The sequence below is a fragment of the Scomber scombrus genome, chromosome 12, assembly GCF_963691925.1.
Source record: "Scomber scombrus chromosome 12, fScoSco1.1, whole genome shotgun sequence".
Lineage (NCBI taxonomy): Eukaryota > Metazoa > Chordata > Actinopteri > Scombriformes > Scombridae > Scomber > Scomber scombrus.
The window spans coordinates 13433974-13458752 of record NC_084981.1 but is presented as its reverse complement, the minus strand read 5'-3'; the positions used below and the strand labels follow the sequence as shown (position 1 = coordinate 13458752).

The 24779-nt window shown below is 36.4% G+C and overlaps 3 protein-coding genes across 3 annotated transcripts in view; all 3 read left to right on the top strand.

The window, feature by feature from the left end:
* Positions 1-4417, top strand: part of mcph1 (microcephalin 1) — a 34156-nt gene extending 29739 nt beyond the window's left edge. The window contains exons 14-15 of the mRNA XM_062429855.1: positions 3492-3729; positions 3821-4417. Of these exons, the coding sequence (XP_062285839.1) occupies positions 3492-3729; positions 3821-3873 (291 nt within the window). The 3' untranslated portion in view covers positions 3874-4417. The remainder of the gene's footprint in view (positions 1-3491; positions 3730-3820) is intronic.
* A 2003-nt stretch (positions 4418-6420) lies between these two features.
* agpat5 (1-acylglycerol-3-phosphate O-acyltransferase 5 (lysophosphatidic acid acyltransferase, epsilon)) lies at positions 6421-19613 on the top strand. Its single transcript, XM_062429850.1, has 8 exons — positions 6421-7158; positions 8208-8277; positions 8373-8488; positions 8610-8699; positions 10402-10492; positions 11730-11891; positions 15828-15951; positions 16761-19613. Exons 1-8 carry the CDS (start codon positions 6940-6942, stop codon positions 16984-16986), a joined length of 1098 nt encoding a protein of 365 aa, XP_062285834.1. The 5' UTR covers positions 6421-6939; the 3' UTR covers positions 16987-19613.
* A 1255-nt stretch (positions 19614-20868) lies between these two features.
* Positions 20869-24773, top strand: tmem14a (transmembrane protein 14A). The gene is made up of 5 exons (XM_062430271.1): positions 20869-20944; positions 23411-23493; positions 23584-23685; positions 23797-23884; positions 23989-24773. The coding sequence occupies exons 2-5, from the start codon at positions 23418-23420 to the stop codon at positions 24029-24031; spliced, it is 309 nt and encodes a 102-aa protein (XP_062286255.1). The 5' UTR covers positions 20869-20944; positions 23411-23417; the 3' UTR covers positions 24032-24773.
* The last annotated feature ends 6 nt before the right edge of the window (positions 24774-24779 follow it).

The window sequence follows — 24779 nt, the reverse complement described above, 5'->3', positions numbered from 1 at the left end:
ATCAAAACTGCTATTAATTGCACAGAAAGTAAATGTCCAATGTGACTGTGGGTTTAATGAAACTTAATACCAGGTGGCGGACCCTTGTTCATGCCTGCACAGTCAAATACCCTCAGTGTAGACGGACTGTCTGACCACAGACAACATTGTGTACTTCATTTGAACTATTTCAGGCTACGTTTCCAGAGGCAATAAGTAATAATGTATTCTTAGTAGTACAATGCTATGTTTTTCAAGTTTTTTAATCAGAATTTTGTTTTGTTCTAGTTTGTGTTTCCTCTGAGTTGGACTGTTGTTCCTTGCTTTCAAAGCCTGTTTTCTCACATAATAGAGCTTACATATAGTCTTCAATCATTGTCCTTAACATGCACAATGTGGGTTAATGTTAACCTGACCCCGTCACTGAACCCTCTGACCAATCCCTGATTACTTGACGTAAAGTGAAACCTGTGTGAACATTTACAAAAGACTAAAAGCCTTAAAGCTTGTTTCCTGGCATTCAACTTAGAATAGAGCAGATTGTCCCCTTCAGTTTAGCAACTGACCCCTGCTGGATACAGAGCAGGCCTGTAGTGAGAGCATAGGGCTTGACTCAACAAACCCAAAAAGAAACAGTGCGTCAAAGAACTTCATATGCTTACATTCAGTCAGACAGAATGGGCAATACTCAATAAACAGTGTGGGCTGCAGAACTGAAACCAAGCACATAAAATGGCATTGTAGCTCCTCTTTGTATCACTCAGGGATAGGTAAGTTTGAAGTGCTTTAGTAAATGTTTCAGGAATCTATTAAAATACGACTTAAATAGTACTGAACGGTTTGTTTAAGTCATTCTACAGTAAAATGTAAGCTTGAGGTTACATATTAGCTTTTCTCCTGTTACATTTAGTCTTTCGGTGGTAGGGGAGTTCTGTTTTTCCTATGTAATTGAGCTAAATTGCCACTGCCTGGCCGGTTAAATGATCAAATCAGATTCAACATTTATGGCTGTGATGAATTACAAAGAACAATCCTTGGGGGTTAAAATAAAAACTAATCTCCGTTATGGTTAGCATTATTCTCGTTTTTAGCATTGAAAATACCTGTGACTTGCCTGAGGTACAGTATATGCATATAACATACATGTTTTCCTTTATTTATTAAATTAAGCTATGCTTCTTAGCATGATTTGTATTTCAGGATACATTGGGCTTGATGAGTTTAGTGAATAATCAGCAGCACATTTATTCAACTTGTGATTTAATAATAATTATAAATTTTAGTTATACAACACTTTTCATGCAAGAGATGTAGCTCAAAACTCTTTACAATTAAATGAAAAATGCAACACATAAAAAAAAGGACTAATCAACAATAAAAATCAGACAAAGGCAAATCATTGTCAGGCTTGAGTGAAAATTACAGCTGCTCGTCATCCACTTAATTATGAAAATTAAGTTTGTATTACCAGATGATATTAAGGGAGCATATACAGTGCTGCTTGAAAGTTTGTGAACCCTTTAGAATTTGCTCTATTTCTGCATAAATATGACCTAAAATGTGATCAGATTATCATCCAATCCTAAAACTAGATTAAGAGACATTAATCAAACAAATGACTCAAAAATCCTACACTTGTTTGTAACATGATTCAATGTTACATTATTTGTGTTAGGCAAAAGTATGTGAATTTGTGAATATGTGGATTATCAGTTAATTTCAGGGAAAATTAGACTCAATCAATAGTATGACAATCAAGTGTGAGTCTGGGAGGCCTCGTTTTATTTAAAGAAGATGAATCTGGTTCTTGATTGTCAAAATCTGAGCTTCACAACACAAGTCTGTGGAAGTGTGTCATGGTTTGAACAAAGGAGATTTCTGAGGACCTCAGAAGAAGAGTTGCAGATACTCAGCAGTCTCAAAAGGGTTGCAAACATTTTTTGGTGGTGGTAGTATTATGGTTTGGGCCTGCTTTGCTGCATCTGGACTATGACAGCCTGCAATCACTGATAGAGCTTTGCGTTCTGAGTTGTACCAGCAAATTCTACAGGAAAAAGTCAAGGTGTCCATCCATGACCTGGAGCTCAACAGAAAGTGGGTCATGAAAAAAGACAATGACAACAAACACAAAAGTTGCTCTACCGAAGGAAGGTTAGAGCAAAAGTAAGTTAATGTTTTGGAATAGCTGAGGCAAAGCCCTGACCTTAATTCTACAGAAATACTGCAGGACCTGAAGCAGGCATTTCCTGCCAAGAAGCCCAACAACATCTGTTCTGTGAGGAGGAACGGGATAAAATCCTTCCAAACTGATGTGCGGGGATGACGGTTACCAGAAATGTTTCGTTGAAGTCATTGTTGTGAAAGATGATCACGCCAGTTAATGAAAACAAGGGTTCATATACTTTTGCCTCACACAAATAGGAAAGATAGAAGAAGATGTAGTAATTTTCCTCAATAAATAAATGAATATATTTAATGTTTTTGTCTTGTTTGTTTAATTGGGTTCCCATTACCTAGTTTTAGGACTTAAAAATCTAATCACGTTTCAGGTTGCATTTATGGAGAAATAGAGAAAATTGTAAAGTGTTCACAAACTTTCAAGCAGGTGTATAGTGAAAAATGGGTTGACCAAGACAGCTTCCCCGAGTTACACCGAGGAGCATCAATCATGTTTTCCTGATGCGTGATCTCCAATAGTGACAAAAAATGTTCATAACCAGGTTAAAACTGTTTCAGAGAGCACAACCCAGTTCTCAAGGCAATCTATGAGGATATAATCATCAGTTGTGTCGAATGTACCACTTAAATTCAAAAGAAACACAACAGAGACCTCATTGGCATCAGTGCTAATTATATGAGGTCACTGACAACTTTAATAAGTGCCGTCTGTGCTGTGGTTGAAACATTTCAACAACATTGTGTTCATCCAACATTTTCAAGTACCTTGCTTAAAAAAGAAAGAAATTATATAGGTCTTAAAACTTCACTGTCAAGGGATGTCCTTTTTCATGATGACTTTTTAAATTCATGATTATCCATTTTTATACTATTTTAAAATGTTGCAACTAGGAATGTTGGAACTGACAAAGATATGACATATCAACTACATTATTGATAATAAGATAATTATTGAATATAAAATGAGATTATTTCACTTTGCCCGTGGCATTATCTCTGTGAAATAACATGTTTAAGTTAGAAATTGTTTAATTTAACTTCAACTTTATTATCCCAGAGAGGTAAATTTGTTATGCAGCCAGGTAAAACACTGAACCTGCTTCACGAGCAGTGTCCACATACATTTAACATTAGTGTTAATATTTTTGGAAACTGGCAATAGTGTTGAAAATTCTGAGAAGTAGTTTTTCAGGTGATTTTTAAAGGTGCCTTTTGAACTGCTGTCTGTTCTCCTGGTGGTTTTCTTTATCTCAGAGACTGAACTGGTCTGGCTTGTGCTTTGTTGTGTCCTGGTTGTGCGTTTCTAAAAAATGATTAATTTCTGTCTTTAACAGATCTGCCGTCTCCAGAGGCACCTGTCTGCTGGGGAGCACCAGCAGGACCTGTTCCAGGACCAGCCAGCCATGTTTGTGTCCCAACACTCTCAGCCGCCCACTCAGAGTCTGGTGGAGCTGATCCAGCTCTGTGGAGGAACGATCTGTAAAACTGTGCGGCAGGCAGGTATCTGCATCGGGAAGTACAGCGGCAGGAGACCAAAGGGAAGCCAGATCCTGTCTGAGCAGTGGGTTCTCGGTAAGATGTGTTCTGCTAATCTCTGTTGTATGTTATGTTCCTTCATCGTGCCACTAACTGTTTCTCTCTTTTTTGTGTGATTTTATTTCAGACAGCATCACACACCTGAAGCGGCTGTCATATGATAACTATGACTTGGAGTAAAAAGCGGCATAATATTTTTTGAGCTTAGTTTTATACATTTTGTGCTGGACTCCGTCTAGTCACATCCCCTCCGTTTCTACTATGCAGTGTTCCTGTTGAGCAGGTTTATCATCTTTCTTTGAACATGTGTTCACGGGTTCACAGGTACATAAATGTTCTTTTTTTTAAAGACTTTTAGCCTCTGGTTACCATGGAAACCTATAACTCCACAGGAATGTCAACCGTTAACTGATGTGAACACTTACTTTGAAACATGAAATTGAATTGACTTTGAATGCATACCGTATGTTTATCCTTTATTCTTTGTTTTTTCCTAAAATAGAAACCACTACTGCGTAACCGATGTGTGTTTTTTGTGTCTTTGGCAACAAGATGTGAGATCAAGCCTTTTAACTTGCAATGTGACTTTTAAAATACCATGAGCCATTTTAACACACTTTGTCTTTTAATGTTTTGTGATGTCATTGTTAATAAAGACTTTTTTTAAATTGTTGATTTTATGATTTGCTTTTGTATTTCATGTTAAATAAAGACTGGTTTAAGAATCAAAAGGATCACTTATCATAATGAAACAATTCAGCCAAAATTTCTGGCAGTTTCAGTTTTACTATCAGGAAATATGATTCATCAGCTGTTAACAACAGTATACTGTACATGCTGCCTTCTGGACCAAAAGGTCAGTACATTTATCGTGTGATGTACTGAAATGATGAGATTACTTAACACATTGAACACTGATTAAACATAACAGAAATTTTGCACAATCATTGGGTAATGAATAAACAGTGTAGCAACCTCTTGAGTTTGATAAGCACAGAACATAAAGGTTAGATCCATCAATCTGTCCGACATGTTGTCAGAATCCACTCTGCAGTGTTTGAGATATCACCGCATGACAGATGACAAATGAACAAACTGGTACAGCACAGCTTGTACTCACAATTGTCAGTCATGCTTAAATATCAGACATGGAACATATCAAATACTACTTCAAAGGAAACTAAATATGTGCTAAAATTTACTTTAAATGTTCATTTGTGTCATATGAGAAGCTGTTTGCTTTTTCTGAACAATTTAATACATGCAAGATATAATGAATGATAAATTCATAAAGTATAACGCACTGTTACAGTAAAATAAGGAACCGTACAGGGATTTACCTAATAACCATATTTATTTTTATTAGATTTTAGTTGTAACCTTTAACTGTCGTCTCCTTTTGTTTGTACCCTACTTTTAGAGTCATTTCATCAGGCCAAGCCCAGTAAAATAAAGATTTGTATCACGTTTTTACTCTGTCAGCACAATATGACTGATAGCATGCAGGACTACACCCTCTGTTATCTTATCACCCACAGTATTAACATAACTATATATATATTTATACACATATATGTGTGTGTGTGTGTGTGTCCACTTGAATTCTTTTGTATAAAATGTCAAATAATAGTGTGTAATATGAATCATACTGTGGCTTTAATGACCTATATTTGTGTTCTTGCATGTTTATGATGTATATAAAATGCTATACTATACTAATAATGTGTCTGATGTGTTTTCTTCTCACAAAAAAAGTTTAAATTATCTTATCTTGTTAGAATCTAATGAATATATTGTTCATTTCAGGAATTTAACTGTTGGACACAAGATGTCTCCTATTTCACTGTAAAGTCCATTCTCAGTGTTTGTGCACTGGAGGCTGAAGTTTCAATATCATACTTGTGTAAGCTTAATATTGGACCAGAATTAGCTTCCAAACTAGTTATGATTGCACAGATCCTGCTGATAGGCCCGCCCCTTAAAATCAGATTTTCATTGAGTACAGAGAAGCTTTCCACTTTCAGCAGAGTAATGTGAAAACAGCCTTCGAGTGTCAAACTCTGCACATACATCACTCTGTATTGTGAAGCTCAAACATCCGAATGACAGAACAAGAGGAAAAACATACTTTTGAGTAGAGGGTGACTTTAAAATAATTTATTCTGATGTACTGACAGCTCACCATTTTCCAAAGCATGTGACATTTAAATATTTGCAAATTTGTTTTTTAATGAAACTAAACATAGAATAACCAATAGCTTCATAGAAATAAGGGAAAATACACCCCAGTATGTAAAAGGAAACAACACTGTAACAGATATGCAAAAAAGGCCAAAATCGGGATTTAAGAAATACTCAGGTATGGATTACCCCCTCATTAGCAACCCAGTAGAAAATATTCAGATTATTTGTTGTTATTTTGTTCATTAAACTGTTAATTTCTGTACATTTTACTAATCTAAATGTTCAACTACATGCTTTTTCAGATAAAAACATACTAAATACTCTCTTTTAGTGTTAAATAATGTATTTTTTGTGTTTTAAGATGTAAAAAATGACAGTATATAATATTTTATATAATAATTTACGGTACGGTCCTTTAATCAAATAACTAATGCTGATAGGTTGTCCTCTATTACGTCACTCGGCCAATCGGCTTCGTCGATATTACTGCGCGTCATGACGTAGGAAGGCGTGTGTGACATTTGCTGCAAGAAGCTAGTTTGTGAGCAGCTAGCTGGATAAAGAGGAACAACTAGGAAAGGATACTCAACATATTTTGCCTTATAAAACCTCAGCTAGTGTTTAGCCTAGATTGATAATTCACCTACAATAGAGGAGGGGTGTCTTTATTCAAATGTAGCGTTTTATTTTAGACTTTCTTTCCGGTTTAATAGTAGGCTAGCGCTTTCTCTAAACTTGAGGTCGTGTGCTAGTTTGCTGTACCAGGATATTATCAGATAGCTGCAGTTAATTTCGCTTTTTTGTGTGGTTGTATGAATGCATGCTAGAGCTTAAGTCGAATCGGCTGGCTGCGTTTTGCACACAAGGTTAAAATTAGCTTTAGCCAACTAGCTCCTCACTCTCCTCCTGCAGCTGTCTTACTTTCTTATGCTGACTTGTGAGTGCAGGTGTGCTTTAAATAGGCCAGGTGTGCTGTGGGATAGATAAGAGGGCAGTTCTGTGCAGTCCAGCTGTCCACCTCAGGGATTTGTGCCACTTTAAGAGAGGTCAGAGGTGGTAAAAATGCTGCTCTCTCTGGTCGTGCACACTTACTCGCTGCGGTACTGGTTTCCAGCTACCATCATGCTGGGGACAGCTCCAGCTTACCTGCTGTCATGGGGGGTCTGGCGCTTATTCTCAACTGTCCTACCTACCAAAGTGTATCACAAGCTGGACGACCGGCTGTACTGCATCTACCAGAGCATGGTCCTCTTCTTCTTCGAGAACTACACAGGAGTGGAGGTGAGAGATCCTCCACAGCATGTCTGATCTGTTGATGGAGAGGTCACCGTCTGTGAGACTGCTTATTTTTAACTCACCAATATCTTGTCTAATAATAGAAATAAATGACATGTATAAGTGACCCTGTGTCAGTGGCTTTCAGGCTATGAACATTTAAAATGACAGGCACAACCCATGCAGGCAGGTCAGTGCATTTTTACAGGTTTTGATTTGTTAAAAATCTTAAAAGATGGGTTCACAATGTTTTAAGTCCGTCTTAAAACCATAGTCAGGTGCCAAAATGAACATGAACGTTTTTCTTGCTGTAATCATTCCTCCTGTTCATACTGAACGTAAGAATATCCCTTCGTAACGTTCTTACAATGTAAGTATGTGGGCCAAAATCCACAAGCCTCTTTTTGTGCAAAAATGTGTTTAATAGTTTATCTGACCCTAATACGAGGCTTTGACTTATGACTAACTCAGTCTGCTGAAGTCTCATATAAGCATCAGATCAACTTTTTGCACAAAGTTTGTGGACGCACTTTTGATTTTGGCCTCCATCACTTACACTGAACATTTAAAGGGGATCTTTTGATAGTCAGTATGAACAGGAGGAATGATTACAGTGAGGAAAACCTCTTTAGTGTTCATATGGGCACCTGCCTGTTGTTTAGAAACAGACTTGTCCTTTAGCCAAACACTGAGACTGATTAACAAGATCTTGATGAACCAGATGCTTGGTGGGAAAGTCTGCATTCTTTTACACATATGTTGACACACCTGTTGTACATTAGGGTGGCTAACCCTAGTGTGTGATATTATGTGGCAAAAAACACATCATTAGATTAGAAAGGACCTTTTTTCAATAAATCCTCTTGGGTTTATTGAAAAGCTGCAGTTTGCAGGTTTATGTTGTGTAAATGTGGGCAGAATCAGTCTGAACTGAACTGAATACAAACTTTGTGGTTTCATTGTAGAATTATTCTGCAAATTAATGACAGTCCAGTCCATCTAATGTCTTACTGGGATCTGTAATGCCTTTTAATCTGCTCTTGTTCCTCCTGTAGATTATTATACATGGAGATATACCAAAGAACAAAGAGAATGTGATCTACCTGTCCAACCATCAATGTACAGGTATTACTTTTGCATTTGCCTCCTTATTAAATGTAGTCTTGTCTGGAGCACAGTTTAAAGTAAAAATCTAATCTCTACTGATGATGTTCACATAGCTGACTGGATAATTGCTGACATGCTGGCCATCAGGCAGAGCGCACTTGGTCACGTCAGATATGTCCTTAAAGATGGACTGAAGTGGCTCCCGCTTTACGGATGGTATTTTTCTCAGGTAATGCAGCTGTGTGAGTATTTGGATGTCATTCTGTAAATTACAGATGTAAAGATGTGACTTTCACTGAAATCCCATTCCTTACCACTATTCTTATTAGATGATTTTTTTTTTCTTTTAGCATGGAGGAATCTACGTGAAACGAAGTGCAAAGTTTAATGAAAAGAGCATGAAGAAGAAGCTCTGTTCTCAAACTCGGGCAGGAGCACCAGTAAGTCTGCTTTATTAATGTTTTATGTGAGCCACTTCGCTACATTCATATTTTCTCTGTCATATCTTTACCCACAGTAATATTTGAAATGAATACATAAGACAAGAAGGATTTAAATTAAAACCATGATATTTTTAACCTCAACTGTAGTTTCATTATGAAGCTTGCGCTAAACATTACTTCTGCTTTATCTTAACCTACCTCACAGGAAGTGTGACTTCAGTCACACAAAAGAGCAGCAGTAATATCGAATAGTTGAACCCAAACAAGGATGAAAAAACTATTTTTTGACCACTTTACTGTCAAAGTATACTGTTGCATATATCCTTAAATAGCTGCCATCAAACAGTGCAAACAATTTAGGCTGAAACAGTCCACTTGATAGGTATAAGCATCGCTAACAGCCTTATTTGTTTCTAGTATCTTGAGTCATACATATCTTATATCTTATATATCCACATTTATAAATACAAATAATTGTGTCTTTCTGAATTAAAAATCATCACTTTCCCAGTTTGTGTAAATGTGGTTGGTTCCATTAATATGAATCATTAGATTAGATTTTTTTGTTATGCTGAGGTCTGCCAACATCTGCCCTCAAAAAATTACTTGGTAACTTATTGTAATTAGTATGTTAATATAAATGGTTTCTCACATGGAATATTTTGCATTAACCGAATATCTGATGATGGGAGCACCAAAGACATGAAATAGATAATCTGACATTGGATCAGGAAGGTCCCGTTGCAGTGTGTGGTATTGTGTGGAAGGGCTTGTTTTAATCACTTTTTTGGATTAAACTGTAGGAGATTAGTGTTGTTCGCAGTGCATTTGCGTGCATGTGCACACATGTGCCTGTGTATTAGACAGAAGTGGCCCTGGAGACCTGAAACTACACTAGGAAAGCTCTGCAGTAATATTGGATCAAATGTATAATAAAAAAGGAGTCTCTCGAAATGATAAACCCAAGAAAATGTTCATCTGACTCTACAGTTCCCAATGGCTTTTACAGAGCTTTACATCATCTTTCAGGTTATTGTTTTTCTTTTTGGTTAACTCTCTGCTCTCATATTGTAAAAGGACAAAAAGCTCAATTATTCTTGTTTTTGGTCACAGAAATCAGGTGTTTTCATGGAAAATTCATATCAACTCTAAAATAGTTAAAATAAAACTCACGTAAATGCTGTAATTCAAAGTCTATGATCTGTTGTGTTGTTTTATCATTTGTAAATGTGCGGAGTTCCTTATCAGAGTAATTGAAAAAAGCTTTTATGCATTAAATATTTTGCACAATATGAAAATAATGACTCCAAAATACATGCTACCACAATACATGTGCTGCAGTACATTTTCAGAAGGGTACAACCTCCTTAGATAATCATAGACCATCATAATATAGAACAACATGGTGACAATCATTTTTGACTAATATGGCATCATAAATTGGGGGCAGGGGGGACGAGATCCAACCCAAGACCTGAGGAGCAGGTTAGGTCTATGTCATTACAGAGTTTTCAATTCAGCTGCAAGTCAAACTGATTTAAAAGAACGAGGTGATGAAATCGCTCTGAGCGCAACATGATGTTTGATTTCCACGTTTCTTGCCCAACAAATCCTGTAAATGTTAGAAATTGTACTTTGGCCCATGCAATAAGAACCAAAAGTTAAAAGGTTTTCATTTCATATGTTTTTCTTCCCACAGATGTACCTTGTCATCTTCCCAGAAGGAACTCGGTATAATCCAGAGCTCAAGAATGTTATCGCTGACAGTCAGGCTTTTGCCACTAAAGAAGGTACCGGCATGACAGCAGCCATTTACTGCTGTACTGCTGCATACTAATTCACACACACACACACACACACACATACACACACAGACATCCCGCTCAGTCAATAAAACAAAAACAGCTGACTAAGTTTTGATGTGTGACTTGTGATCGCTCATCTGAGTCTCTGTTTGACCAATGAGCACACTGCAAGAATGTGTTCCATTAGTGTTAATTTGTTAGTAATTAATTAGTGTTTGCAAAGTGAAGTTTCTAGTTTAAATCCTGCATTATTGGATTAATTATTTATAAAGTTCATTACTATATATACGTATAATGAGTGCAAATTGTATTAAATGAAAGGCTTTTTTTTTTTTTTTTCAAGGATGCATGAAAGTAAACATTTTTGGCACCGCAGTTATAACATTTGGACATTTTTGTTTATATCTTTTGTTGAAGTATTAATTAGTGGAGCTTTAAAACCATAAAATCTGCCACAGTAGTTTCTGTCATCTTTGGATTACTGGTGCGGTGCCAAGAACTGGCCGGCTTCCATTTAAAACTGGTTATTCAATATTCCATCTGGTGTAGCTCAAAATTTTGAGGAATAAATTAATTTGGTGTTTCCTTTTTATAAGAGAGAATTCAGTTCTCGACAGCCATAATTATTTTGAAACAATCTCTTTGTGTATTTTATTCTGCTTAATTGAAATAAACACATTTACTCAGTGCTTGTATTTAATTGCAATGCTTTTCGATACGGCCATGAGATTTTACAGCTAACTACCTTTGTTGCATCAACATGGTTATTGTGATGCTATTGTGTGTTGTGACGTTCAGGTCGGCTAGAGATTAAGCCTATCTCTGAACCGCAGCACCGAATATTACCTTCCCCCATTAATCCAAATAAATCGCTGTGGAGAGCTGACATGTGCACATGACATTATCTGCTATTAGTGAGGTATTAGTGAGCAGAGGAGGGTGCCACAGCGACACAAACACACCCACTGTGCAGTAACTAACCCAAACACAAGCATTCACATAGAATACCTGACATTTTTAATCATGTATCATTGGTTTATATAAAGTATTTTTGAGGCAATAATACTTTTAAGTTAAATAAATAGTAAGTGTGAGTACATGGCCAGCATTAGGCCACCATGACGGCCCAATATAGCTTAAAACACATCTATTGCTTCGGCTAATATGACAAATTTCAGTCACTATTAATAAATGCACTTCTTTTGTTACATCCTCTCTATAGGGCTGGCTATTCTGAAGCACACCCTGACACCCAGAATGAAAGCCTCTCATATAGCCATCGAGTCCATGAGAGACCACCTGAATGCTGTGTATGACGTCACAGTAGCCTATGAGGGAACGCTGACTGCCAAGGGCCAAAGAAGACCAGCGCCATCGATGCCAGGTTAGCAGGGTTAGACAGGAATATCTTTGCATGTTTTACAGTTGAATATTTATCTTATAGTGGTTCTTTATGCAGCCAATCAGTTCAGCCTCTTTCTGAAAAAGGACGTTTTTAGCTTGTATGTCTTCTATGCCCCCATTTTGATTGGCCAGCTCTTAGTAGCTGTCCCTCAGCCAACTTCCAGTGATTAAAGATAGTATTTCACTGCTTTTTCTCATTCTTTACTCAAAATGTCAACTTCACAAATACATCCATACATATTTGAGTCGAAATATGTATGTGGACAATGCAAAAAACACATGAAAAACGTTACCAGCAGCCTTAGCAACTGAGGCTACGGAACAGACAACCATTTATGGGTATGTCCAACAAGACGAGTTCGGTTTGATTGTAACGGAACACTTTTTTTGCAAACGAAGCCTTCAGGGCAGGCTGAAGTCCTGGCTTTTGACTTACAGGGAGCATTTCTACATAAGTTAACCTCAAGTTTTGGAACTTGACCATGTTACCCTAACCCTAACCCTGTCATAACAGTATATAAATGACAGAAAATCAGAATGACTCCATTACACCTGGTCTTGCAGTTTACGTGTCTCTGGTTAACTTATCTGAGTGGGTAAAAAACATCAATATTTATGTTGCTAAAATTCATTTGGAGTTAGACAGCATCTACAGGAATCAGCTAGGTGAAAAAATTAAACTTGATTAGAGTGAATGAATGAAATGAAAACTTGTTCACAGAGATAGAAATAGAATATTAACACCAGCTATAAATGCAGTTGTTGTCAGCTGATAGCGACCACAGTCCACCTCTGTTAATCAGCATGTCCACACCGCTCTTGTATTATCAATTCTGCAACATTGTGTACACTCCCTCAGTGAGTAATCACATAGCAAACATTACCTTTACTTCCTGTAAACAGCGTGACTCCTTGTTTTGGTGTTTTTCATTCATCTGTGTTCCCAGTTGTTGGATGAGTGCTGTTTGAATGTTTTAAAAAAACATCCCGTTTCTGTCAGGAATAAACATCGATGTGATTTGAGCAAACACAACGGGGAGAATAGAAAAGCATTCCTCTCATCACGCACTTCCTGGTTTCATGGGGTGAAGGTGACTCTAGTAATTTCACAAGGAGATGGAAATGACTCGTGGCTTTGTTCACACTGCAGCTACATTTTTTTATTTGTTCATTATTGATGTTCTTTCCGTTTCCCATCTGGCAAATTTTATATCGGTACGCACAGTGAAATCATTTCAACTTATTATACTGTGATGTGTGTTACAGTATTTGTATTGTAGCACGTATCACATGACCTCATGTTTGGCACTTACATGTATTTAAACACTCAAATTAGCATTTATGTCAGTTTGCAGGGATAAAAAAGTGTGTTTTTATATTCATCATTTAATTATGTATACATAATAGGAAATATGGATGCAAGTTCCTTCCATTATTCAAGATTTGCACTGTCCGTAATCATGTCAGAGTTCAAGGTATTTGAGCAAGACATTTCAAATTCCAATAAATATTGTTATATTTATATAAATTTGTCACTTTTTTAACAGAATATTAGAGTGTTAAAAGAAGGTGCAACCTTCTAAAAAAGGTTACAGTGCAGGTGCCTCAGAGATTGTTTTGATAAATGGTTTAGTTTATGAAGCTTTTGTTAAAATAGTGAAAAAACTGCACAAAAAATTTCTCAGAGGTCAAAGTGAAGTCTTCAGTTTGCTTGCTTAGTCTTGTTTAACGGTCCAAAACCCTATTCACTGTCATATATGACAAAAACAGACAGCAAAGTGTCACATTTGGGGAATTTTTGCTTGAAAAATGATTGATTATAAAAATTGTTACTAAATAATCTGTTGATCAACTAATAGATTAATAAATTAACTGTTCTAAAGCACCATGTCTTCCACATGATCTGTTCCTATATATATATATATATATATATATATATATATATATATATGATAAATTACATTATTGATAGGAATGAACCAATAATCAATCTTTCTTAATAGGGACTGCCACTCAGTTTAAAAACTAACAGCTGTAACTTCTGAGTAGATGCCTGCAGCTCAACTTTAAACATGTTTGATTTTTTTCACATCCAAGGCAGGTGTTTGAAAATCCAGATTCAGTATTGTAATGTCATTCACACAACCTCGAGCTACGTGTATAATTAAAATCCGCTCTGTGATTCAACTCTGCAGGGTTAACTGTTTTTTTTTTTTTTTTTTTTAAACAAAATTGTACAGGTATGTGTAATAAACCAGGGCAAAGCGTTATACCTTTTTAAAAATAAAATGTTCTCACATTATCCAAAAACATGAATGTGTGACCTGTGACCTTCTCTTGATGGAAAGTAATCATGTTAAACATTGATGCCAGTTTAAGCCTACAAAACTGGAAAATTGGGGGGAAACACAACTCTGTTTTATTAAAGAAAAGTGTCTGGTCTGGAAATCAATTCTAAACATAATGAAACCATCTGCATTCAGCTTAAATGGCCTTGGTATAATATGTAATTTGGTATAAATTATCTGATTTACACCATTTTCTCAGAATGTGGATGTCCTCGTATTATTTAAATTTAAATATCTGCACAAAGTTTCACTTTTATTCAAGACATGAGGGTGGAAATATGCTCAATTAGAGTTTCTTTAACCATGATACATATTTCTGTGTCAGTGTAAAACAGACTTTATCACTGATTCATTACATAAAAAAAAAAAAACTAAATAAATTGAAGGCTTAATTAAAAGGCATACTTGTGTTGAGAATTAAATACTTCAGATCACAAGTTGGTTACTATCAAATAACTGTCTGAATTCCTTCTCTCAGATGCTTTTCTGCAGTTTATTGCAGGCATTTAGATCAGGTTTTTGTTTTTTTTGCTTGATCTCTTCCCGGGTGTTGTGGGGGTTATTGTTCTGCTCTAAAACACATGACCTGCTGTGGAGGCTCAGCTTTCCTTCAGGAAGTTCAGCTTTGATTTATGAAATGCTTTAAGGATCTTATGGTTCCAGGGTGCTCAACAACCTAAAAACAAGCCTTTAACTCCTTCATGGGTGAGGAAGGAAGGTAGTTTTCTTTCCTCTAAGAACGGCTGTTTTTCAGATGTGATCTGGCAAAAATAAATCCTGTTTGTGTCTCTCCTCTCATTAACCTTTCTTCATTGAGTTATAAGTGTTTATTAAAGTGGCACACATTGTGTTGAAGGTCAGTTTAAATGTGTGCGGCAGCTGATGGAGGTGCAGTGAAGCAGTCTTTCGCTGCTCAATTCGATCAAGTTTCCTCTTTTGGCCACAGCACCAGGTTTCCTGATAATATTGCATGTTGTGGAAACAGGAACTGAAGGTCTCTGGGGATACACGTGTAGCCTTGAGCGTTCACACTTGATTACAATTTTACATCTGACCTTCTAAGACACTTTGGTTTCTGTCTTGGCTCCATGCTCTGACACTTTCACTTGGCTTGAGACTCGACTCTGGAAACATTTTACCTGATTTAATTTAAGAAAATGTATTTGATGCTGTAGAAACTGATTTGGTTTTTCATCTCATTAGAAAAATGGAAAATATTCAAGTGAAAATTCAAATATAAGTTAGGGGATTTTTTATATTAAATTGGGCTCCAACTTAACTTGGTTTTGACCCAATTTCATTTTCAGTTTTGCTTTAATCCCATTCTGTGTTTGCCCCAGTTTGAGACTCAGTTATGTAACTGTGGTGCTCCATTGTAGCCAACAAGCTGCTGAGCCTTCCTGGTCTGTGCTTTATTGAATCAAGGGGCCTTGGCATCGCAGCGTCACAGCAGCCCCACTCTATCAATATCACCCCATGTTGATTTTAATTGCTTACTCTACGTGCGGTTTTGCTGAAAGGCTCTTCCTGTTTTTGTTTAGTCTCTTTATTTTTTTTGTGTTTGACAGAATTCCTGTGCAAAGAATGTCCCCGAATCCACATACACTTCGAACGTGTGGACATAAAGGAAATTCCTCCAGAGCCAGTGTTTTTCCGAAGGTGGTTGCACGAGCGGTTTGAAATCAAGGACCGGTAAGTGTGTGTGTGGATGAAACTATTAATCATCATTGAAGTGGCGTGTTTCAATCAATAGGTAAAGTGCAGTGAGGTTTTTGATGTTTTACCTCCACACGGCACCAGTTTATGAACGATTTATGTTGAAACACATCATATAAATAACAAGAGAGAAGAAAAGTACATAAGTCAAAAGCAAAAAAAAGATGAAGTCTGTTTAACTTTTCAGTCAGTGGTACAAACTGTGACTTGCAGACATGTTAAAAGCTGCAACGATTAGTCAATTAATCAATGATTCCATCATCAGAATATTAATCAGCAAACATTTTGATAATCAATTAATAGTTTCTGTCATTTATCAAGTAAAAACTGCCAAACATTTGATGGTTGTAGCTTCTCAAATGTGAAGATTTGATGTTTTTCCTTTTCATACATGACAGTTGATTGAATATCTTAACATGTTAGTATTGTTAGTACTGTTTGTCTTGAAATTGAAATGTTTTCATTATTATTTAACATTACATAAACCAAACAATTAATTGTCTAATCTAGGAAATAATTGGCAGATTAGTCCACAATGAAAATAATTGTTAGTTGCAGCCTTAGACATTTTTTAAAGTGAAATAAAATATCTTCAGAATAGAGATCAGCAATCTATTTAGCCCGGTGTTAACGAGGCTCACTAAGCCACAGAAAGCCTTGATGTGGTTTGTGTGCAGTTTTTGTAAATTGTTTTCTAATGTTTCGTTTGACTTGCAGTTTCTTTCTTAGTCCTTGTGCATTTGCAAATGCAGCACAATCCCTAAGAGCTATCTGTCTTTTCAAAGGCTGCTGACGGATTTCTACGATTCGGACGATGCAGACAAACTATGCAGTTTCCCCGGGGAGGCCAGACATTCTCCACTGCCCCTCTCAAAAACCCTCCCGTCAGTGATGATCTTGGGGGGACTGACACTGCCATTACTGTTGACGGAGACTGGCAGAAAACTGTATGTGAGAACCTGGGTGTACGGGACACTTCTGGGATGGCTGTGGGTGAATTTTTCCTCTTAACGAACAGGGTGGAGGCTGCCACGACGAGACGCATAGAAGACAAAACATGGAGAGATGTTGCCATTTTTCTGCTTCGTATCACAAGCTGTGTTCCAGATGCAGAACAGTATCAGAGATTTTTCCCACATGTCTGGCTCACTGTTGACCTTGAGCTGAAAACAGAACAGCGATACAGAGAAATGTTAAGTTTTTGTGCTAATTGTTCCCTCGCGTTATTTGCAACTGCAGCCCTGAAATGATGAAAAAAGAGTGGATTTGTTGAAAAGTATTAGATTCCTCAGAAATATCCCTTCATCTCTACCATAAGATAAAAATAGCTACAAACCCCGCCCCCCTGCTCATCTGCCAAATTTGTATTTTTGCATGCTCACTTTTCCATCAAACATTGGCCAGATTTAAAGCTGTTATACAACATTTATATTTTAGCATAGGAGTGTGCGGAGAAATCTGAAAACAAGATTACAACAAGATGCACGATACAAGCCTGTTTATTGTGGGTCGTTAATTATGAAGTGCACTGACTCATTGGTGTTGGTTGTAATGTTGTCTGCTGTTTATGCCAAGTAAGTCCCAAATCAGAAGGATTATGCACTTTGCTTATTTAAAGGCGCTGCGCACACACACACAAACAAATACACCTGTGTTGTAATTTATTATGCCTCATTGGACCTCCTCTCAGGACTGTGCGGGTGTGTACAAACTGTGCTTGATTGACATCTCCCTTGCTTTCCTGCTAACTTTGCTACACCTGTCACTTCTCAATCATTCTTGTCGGTACATCCGGGTGTAATTTCTCAGCGTAGTCCCGCCCACAAGTAACCTGAGAAGACGTCTGATGAGCCAGAATACCCAGAAACACTTGTATGTGTGTGCAGAGCCTTTTAAAGTGATGTTTTACATTAGTAGAACATAACTGATAGCATCCGTCTCCTGTAGGGGTTCATAAACACGACACCAGCTGTACTGTTTACCATGAATATTAAGACATGACTTTGTTTTATATAGATAATGAATGTAGCCATAAAAGAAAATGTATTTTATGCCTATAAAATGTTTTATTTTTATTTTTGGAAGACCCAACTGCTAGCATTTAAATACTGGTAACACTTTATTTTACACTTTATTAGTTTCATAATTAGTAAGCAATCAGCAGGTATTTAACAGTTTATTTTAGGACATTTAGGACAACAGTTTCACAGCAGCTACTTTTAGGAGTGTGCTGTTTTTTGTATTAAACTATATATATTTCCTGAAAGTAATTTGGCAGTATACAGTAGGCTAAAAGTGCTTATTGTTTAATATAGCTTATTGTTCTCTAATTGTTTAACACACTAAAATACATTTTGCAATGTATGAACCCAAATATAATTTATAATATAATGGTCACTTATCAACTTAACACTTTTTTCTGTTTAAAAAAAAAAGAAAGTACCACAGTGCACCACCATCTCTATAAAATGCCTTAAATATGAACTGTTAATTACCTGCAAATCAATCAGAAAATTTCCAGGAAATTGGTATAAAATTAAAGGACTATTAAAGTGTTACCTAAATATCCTTAAAAAGTACTGTGTATATATACGATTGTCTTTGTCATTGAACTCTGAGGCTCATATGGACGAGTGCATGTGAAAGAATTTGAAAATGTGAAATATGGCTTTAACCTTTAAATTGTCAATCATTGCCAAAACATGGTGTGTTTGCCCCGATACAGTAAGTGTGAAGTTGAGCAATACTTTTCTAACATGCCCAATGACAGTCCCGATGACAGCAAAAACTCTTCATGTATTTTCTGTTGTAGTTGTTTATTTTGTTATTGGTGTTTTTTTTTCTTTTCCTTCTTCTTTTTGGCTTAAATACATTATAAATTGATTTTTATAATTGTATCAGTGTTTGGAGATCTTCACAGTTCCAGAAACTTTTTATATGCATTTGTTACTTTGAATACCATGTTACAGACCACATTAAAGTATCTACCTAGAAAAAGCCATGATAACAGTATATAGCAGGTTCCTGTGCACTCAAAGCCATTTGTATATACGTCACTGTGTTGTGAAATGCACTGTATGTTTGTCGTCGTTGTTTACTGTATTGAAAACCATTGCATTTTCCACCAGTCACTTTACATATTTGCCATCTCGTCCTCCTGTAGAGTTAGTCTGAGATATATTTTCCTCATGTGGATGTTAGAGTAAATCTCATGGTTTTTACATGTCGCTCCAATACCTCACTTGAATATTCCTTCCTTGTTCTTAAATGACACCTTGTCAGCTATTTTATAGTCATTTTTATCCTGACAAGATCAGACTGTAACTCATCAGGAAACTCTCTGTAGACAGTATTTCAATGCCAACTGTTTCTGGAAATGTGTGCCTTCTCTTTGGAGGAGTTGGTCCTCGGTCCTCAGCCCACAACCAGAGGACCACAGTGGCTCATTCCACCCGTTGACCGCATGGAGGCGCTCTGCTCTCTGCCGCATGTGGTCACATTGTCTACAGTTCATAGTGGCTTATTTTGCTCTGAGAATGCATTGATTTACACTTTTTGAGGACTATTAATAAATGATAATAATGTGTAAAATTATGGAAATGGGGATTAAAGTGAAATAAAGTGGTTTTCTTTGGGGAGAGTCAAATTTTTTTCTCTTTGTTGTCTTACCTTACTGAACACACAAAGCCCTTTGAAATCTTGCATATACATTTTAAAGTGTCACGTTCACAAAGTGAAACATTCACACCACAGCTTCAGTATTTGTATTTTTTTCCATTCAATCTTATTAAAGAAAATTGAAAATCAAGTAGATGTAGATGCCTTAGGCATAATTTCACATGTTTCCTTGTAGTTTATATTGAATTCATATTTTATGTTTGTAAAATTCTTCATCTGGCCTGCAATTTAAAAGTAGCTGCAATTTGAAGTAGTGCTGAGACAATTTTAGTTGATTTGCTGCTTTTGTTTCATATTTTAAATCGAATATCAGGGTTTGTTGACAAGTCAAAGCAAGCAATTTAAATGTTTCTTCCTGGGCTGTGGGAAATTGTGATATTTTCTAATCATGACAGTTCTGTCTCAAAAATGAATTGTTCCAAGTCAATCAATAATGGAAATAATTGTTTACTGCAGCCATAAATACAATCTTTTGGGTCTGAAGATTTGAGCTGCAAGAGAGACAGGCTCAGTTTAATATCTTAAAATGAACCGAAACTGAAATTGTTTAAGTTTAATACTGGAAATTGGTTCCAGGGGTTAATACAAAAATAAAAGGGAAATAAACTCAATCTCCTACAGAGAAAGATGATCTTTTTATCTTCTGAGCACAAGATAATTTACTACAAATTTACATCTGTGAACCATTTAACCCTTTATTTGTGAGAGTTTTTATCTGCAGGACTGATAACTTATCAGTGACTGTGAATATTGAACAATTATTTACTATTCACTACACCCAAGAACGTATTACTAAATCTTCTTTTGGGTGAAGCCAGAAATCAAAAAGGCAAAATAGCACATTGATCTTTGGGTGGGATCATGTATAACGTGTTATAGTACTGGTCTATTATAACCACAGTTACAATTATAAGGAGTTTTTTTCATTCTTTTGAATTGGCTGTGAAATGCTGACACTGCATTTACACTGGGTAGGCCTTGTGTTTGCCCTTGAACAATCCACCAAGTAGACCATCAGGCTGCATCTTTACAGAGGGAACTTATAAAAATGAATTTCCGTGATAGCATATATGTAAATTTTTATCATGAATTTCTTTCACAACTGAAATAACACCTCAAATTTATACAACTATTCATTTTAATGGTCTGAATTATTATTTTCCTACTTTATCGAGGGTCTGCGAACACCACATCAGCTACATGGCGCATGCGTATCACAGTTTGTGGGCAGAAAACAGGGAAGTGCAGATTGGTGCTGTTCGCTATCCTCTTGTACTTGTTTTGATTGAAGGTATGTAAGAATAATAACTAGATAATAACTCGTACTACACCTGAAGTAAATCCTTATCGTTAATATGTGTGTTTTGATCTCTTTTTCTTCACATTTTAATCATTAAAGGGCTCACAGCGACATCTAGCGGCTCTTCAGTAAACATGATGTGTTTTCTTTGCTAGTTGAAAGGAGACAGACTAAATTTACACTTTTTGATTTATTCATAAACAACTCATAACTTAAATAATCATAAATCAGCTCTTTCATTTGTTATTTTATTAATGTAAATATTAAATGTGTCTTAAGCTCTGTTCTGAGTCAAAAAACGACTTCAAGGCGAGTGAACACAATCAAGATGACAGTGCTACCACGTTTTTTGTATTTATTTCAGATGATCCCGATTCTGCTAACTAAGACATGGTTTAAACAATTGAACAGTCACATTACTAGCTTTATCTGGGGTAACTCCTGGGTTTGCCCAACTTCCTATTTTATTACTGGGCAGCTAATATCTTTAAATTAAATGATTGGATCTCAGTGTATGAAAGCAAGCAGGGACCAGTGCGGGCTGCTATGGAACTCACATCTAATTCGTTACTTTCGCCGATTTCTATCCAAAGTAGCCCCCTGCCCATTAATGTTAGTCTCCACAACTTGTGACCAGTCATTAAAAACTCCCTCAAAATATGGTTGCAATTCAGGAAGCATTTTCACCTCAAACAGGCAATCACTCTTCTCCCCCTGGTAGGAAACCACCTGTTTCCCCCATGATCCCAAATTGATACTGCTTTTGAAATGTGGCGTAGTATTCTTCAACGACCTATTTGTAGATGGCAAATTCACTTTATTTGACTTACTGCAGAAAGATCATAATATTTCTTGGAGCCATTTCTTCAGATACCTGCAGGTACACAGTTTTGCCAAAAAATACTTCCCATTTCCCCGCTTACCAGCTGAGAATATGTTGAACACTATAATGGAGTTAGATCCTAGTGGTAAGAGGAGAGTATCTAAGATTTACCAACCGTTGTAAGACATCAATCCACCGTCATGGGAAAGTACTAGGTTGGCTTGGGTGGAGGATTTAGGTGTTGCACTCTCACATACTACATCACTCTGTATAAGGTCACGCACCGATTACACTATTCAAAAGAGAAATTGGCCAGAATATACCCTGGCATTAGTCCTGAATGCCCGAGATGCTGCCATAACCCAGCTACAGTGGGTCAAATGTTTTAGTCGTGCAAGTCTCTGAATAGTTTTAAGGTAAACATTTTTGAAGCTGTATCACAAATTCGTGGGGTTTATGTGGGCCCTGATCCTGTAATTGCTATCTTTGGGACAACACCCTCAGAAGAGCAATTCACTACTTTACAATGGAATGCCATAGTGTTTGTAACACTGATGGCACGGAGGCTCATTCTTATGCAGTGGAAATCAGCAAAACGTCCCTCATTTAAACACTGGGTTAAGGAAGTGCTTTCTATGATCCTGAAAAATATTACAAATAAAGTGCTTAAAAAAACTACAACAATATGTGTCTCCACTTGCTGGCTGTAGGAGGGGCTCACAATTTTCAAGGCTGTTTAAAACAGGCGCCAAAGTAAACGGTGAAACAGGTTTTTACTTATGATAATCGTCCCTCGTGTTCATACAGGCCATTAGACAATCACTTCATTACTTCTACTTTACTATTACTTCTTTTTCATCCTTGTGAGAAAGGTTAGATGATCATTTCTGACATTTAAAGGGCATTGACATGGCCTTGTCTAAACTGCAGGAATATTAAACATGATTGAGTTTAAAGCAAATAATCATGACAGCAAATCTCAAGATAGATTACTTTTAAATGTTCCCTGTGCCAACTCTGAACTGGGGAACAGGAGGGTGGGAAAAAGTTCTCAGATATTTTAGTTAAAGCAGAATTACCTCAACATAAAAAATAATCCATTACAAGTAAAATCCCTGCATTCAAACTCAAACTTAAGCAAAAGTACAAATGTATTATCAGCAAAATCTACTTAATGTCCCCAGTAGAGCTCGTTTAACTACTTCATAGTTTCAGTTTAATTTAACACATCGTATTTTTAGGATTTAGAATGATTATTCTCATTATCAATGAATCTGCTGATGATTATCCACTTAACTGATTATAAAATGTTGGAAAATGGTGAAAAATGTTGATCACTGTTTCCCAGAACCTAAAATGGCATCTTCAAATCTGTTTTCCAGACAAAAAGAAACCAGAATATATTGTGTATATGAATTATATTGTTAATATATTTGAGGAGGATTTTTAGTCACTATAAATGTCAAATAAATGTTGCAGAGTATAAAGGGTTACGGTTAGGGTTAGGGTTAGCCTAAAATGGAAGTATTTAAGTAAAGAAAAAGTACCTCAAAACTGTGTTTTGTGATCTTGAATGCACATTATGTTGTTTGTTCTCTGGTGTCTCTTGATCTGTGCTGTGTTTCTGCTTTCAGCTCTGTGATGGCAGTGGACTGGATTGGGTTCTGCTATGCGGCAGCACTTGCCCTCGGAGGATTTATGGGATACAAGAGAAAAGGTAGAAGTTTCCCCCTTAGTCGCTTGAATAATTTGTCAGCAAACTATTCATCCTGATCATCATCATCTTTATGTGTCCGACTTTTTCTAGGTAGTGTGATGTCTCTGATGGCTGGTTTAGTTTTTGGTGGGTTATCTGCTTACGGTGCCTTCAACGTCTCTCGTGACCCGAGTGACATCAAGGTCTCATTGCGTGAGTATGACTCATCTTGTTCTGAGCAGCATTTGATAATTAATGTCAGTACAAACCTGTAAAACCTGTATAAACCTGTTAAAACATGTGGTGCTGTTTTTTTTTCTTCAGTTGCCTCTGGAGTCCTTTCAGTCGTGATGGGAATGAGATACAAGAAATCTGGAAAATTAATGCCGGCTGGCATTATGTCGGGCCTCAGGTCAGAATATAATTCAGAGATTTGCAAACCTGTGAAATGATTAAACATGCAATGATACATTTATTGGTTTAATGAACGTTTTATGATTTACTGTCTCCTCACAGTTTGTTGATGGTGTTCCGACTTTTACTCCTGACCGTGATGTGACCGAAGAAGCAGAGAGGACGTCCTGTCTCTCAAACAACCTGCCATTCTCCAGTTAGCTTGCTAACTCAAGTCTGCTGCTTTGTCAGCTACAGATTTAAGATGAACTGGTAAAAGCTTTGCAGTAAATCATTTTCTTTTTGTTTATGACCTTGTGCATAAATGTAAATCTCATGATTTGAGATCAATTTTTGTATTGTGTTATTACAACAAATGTCTTCACTTGTATTAATGACTGACAGCACAGCAGCAGATAAGTGGGGGCCGCAGCTAACTATTATTTTACATTATTGATAAATCGTTTTGTCAATAAAATATTAGCTAATTGTAAAAAAAATGCCTTTTCAGAGCCAAAGGAGACTCGACATATAACTTGTCAAAGAACAAAACTCAAAGATATTAAATTTACAGTCATGTATGACAAGTCATATCTGAGAAGCTGGGAACAGTAGATTTTTGTTTAAAAAAGACTAAAAAAATGATTCCATTATCAAAATAGTTGACGATCAATACTCTGTCAATTAACTAATCGTTGCAGCTCTACTATTGTTTTTCTCGGTAGTGGGCTTATAACTGTAAAAACTACAACATCAGTTTTGCTGCTAAAACATCAAGATTACAAAATTGAAATGTTCAGTGTTGTAAAAAGGGAACAAGTTTAAAGAATGAAATAATGTCAAGATGTCTTTGAGGGAAAAGTCTTATTGATTTTTGTAATAATAAAACTAAATAAATGGATGTGATTCTAAAA

Coding starts and splice junctions, on each gene's coding strand:
- agpat5 (XM_062429850.1), top strand. CDS start 6,940: ATGCTGCTCTCTCTGGTCGTGCACACTTACTCGCTGCGGTACTGGTTT. Junction 8,278..8,372: donor GTCCAACCATCAATGTACAG/GTATTACTTTTG, acceptor ATGTTCACATAG/CTGACTGGATAATTGCTGAC. Junction 8,489..8,609: donor ACGGATGGTATTTTTCTCAG/GTAATGCAGCTG, acceptor TTTTTCTTTTAG/CATGGAGGAATCTACGTGAA.
- tmem14a (XM_062430271.1), top strand. CDS start 23,418: ATGGCAGTGGACTGGATTGGGTTCTGCTATGCGGCAGCACTTGCCCTC. Junction 23,686..23,796: donor TGACATCAAGGTCTCATTGC/GTGAGTATGACT, acceptor TTTTTTCTTCAG/TTGCCTCTGGAGTCCTTTCA. Junction 23,885..23,988: donor GGCATTATGTCGGGCCTCAG/GTCAGAATATAA, acceptor GTCTCCTCACAG/TTTGTTGATGGTGTTCCGAC.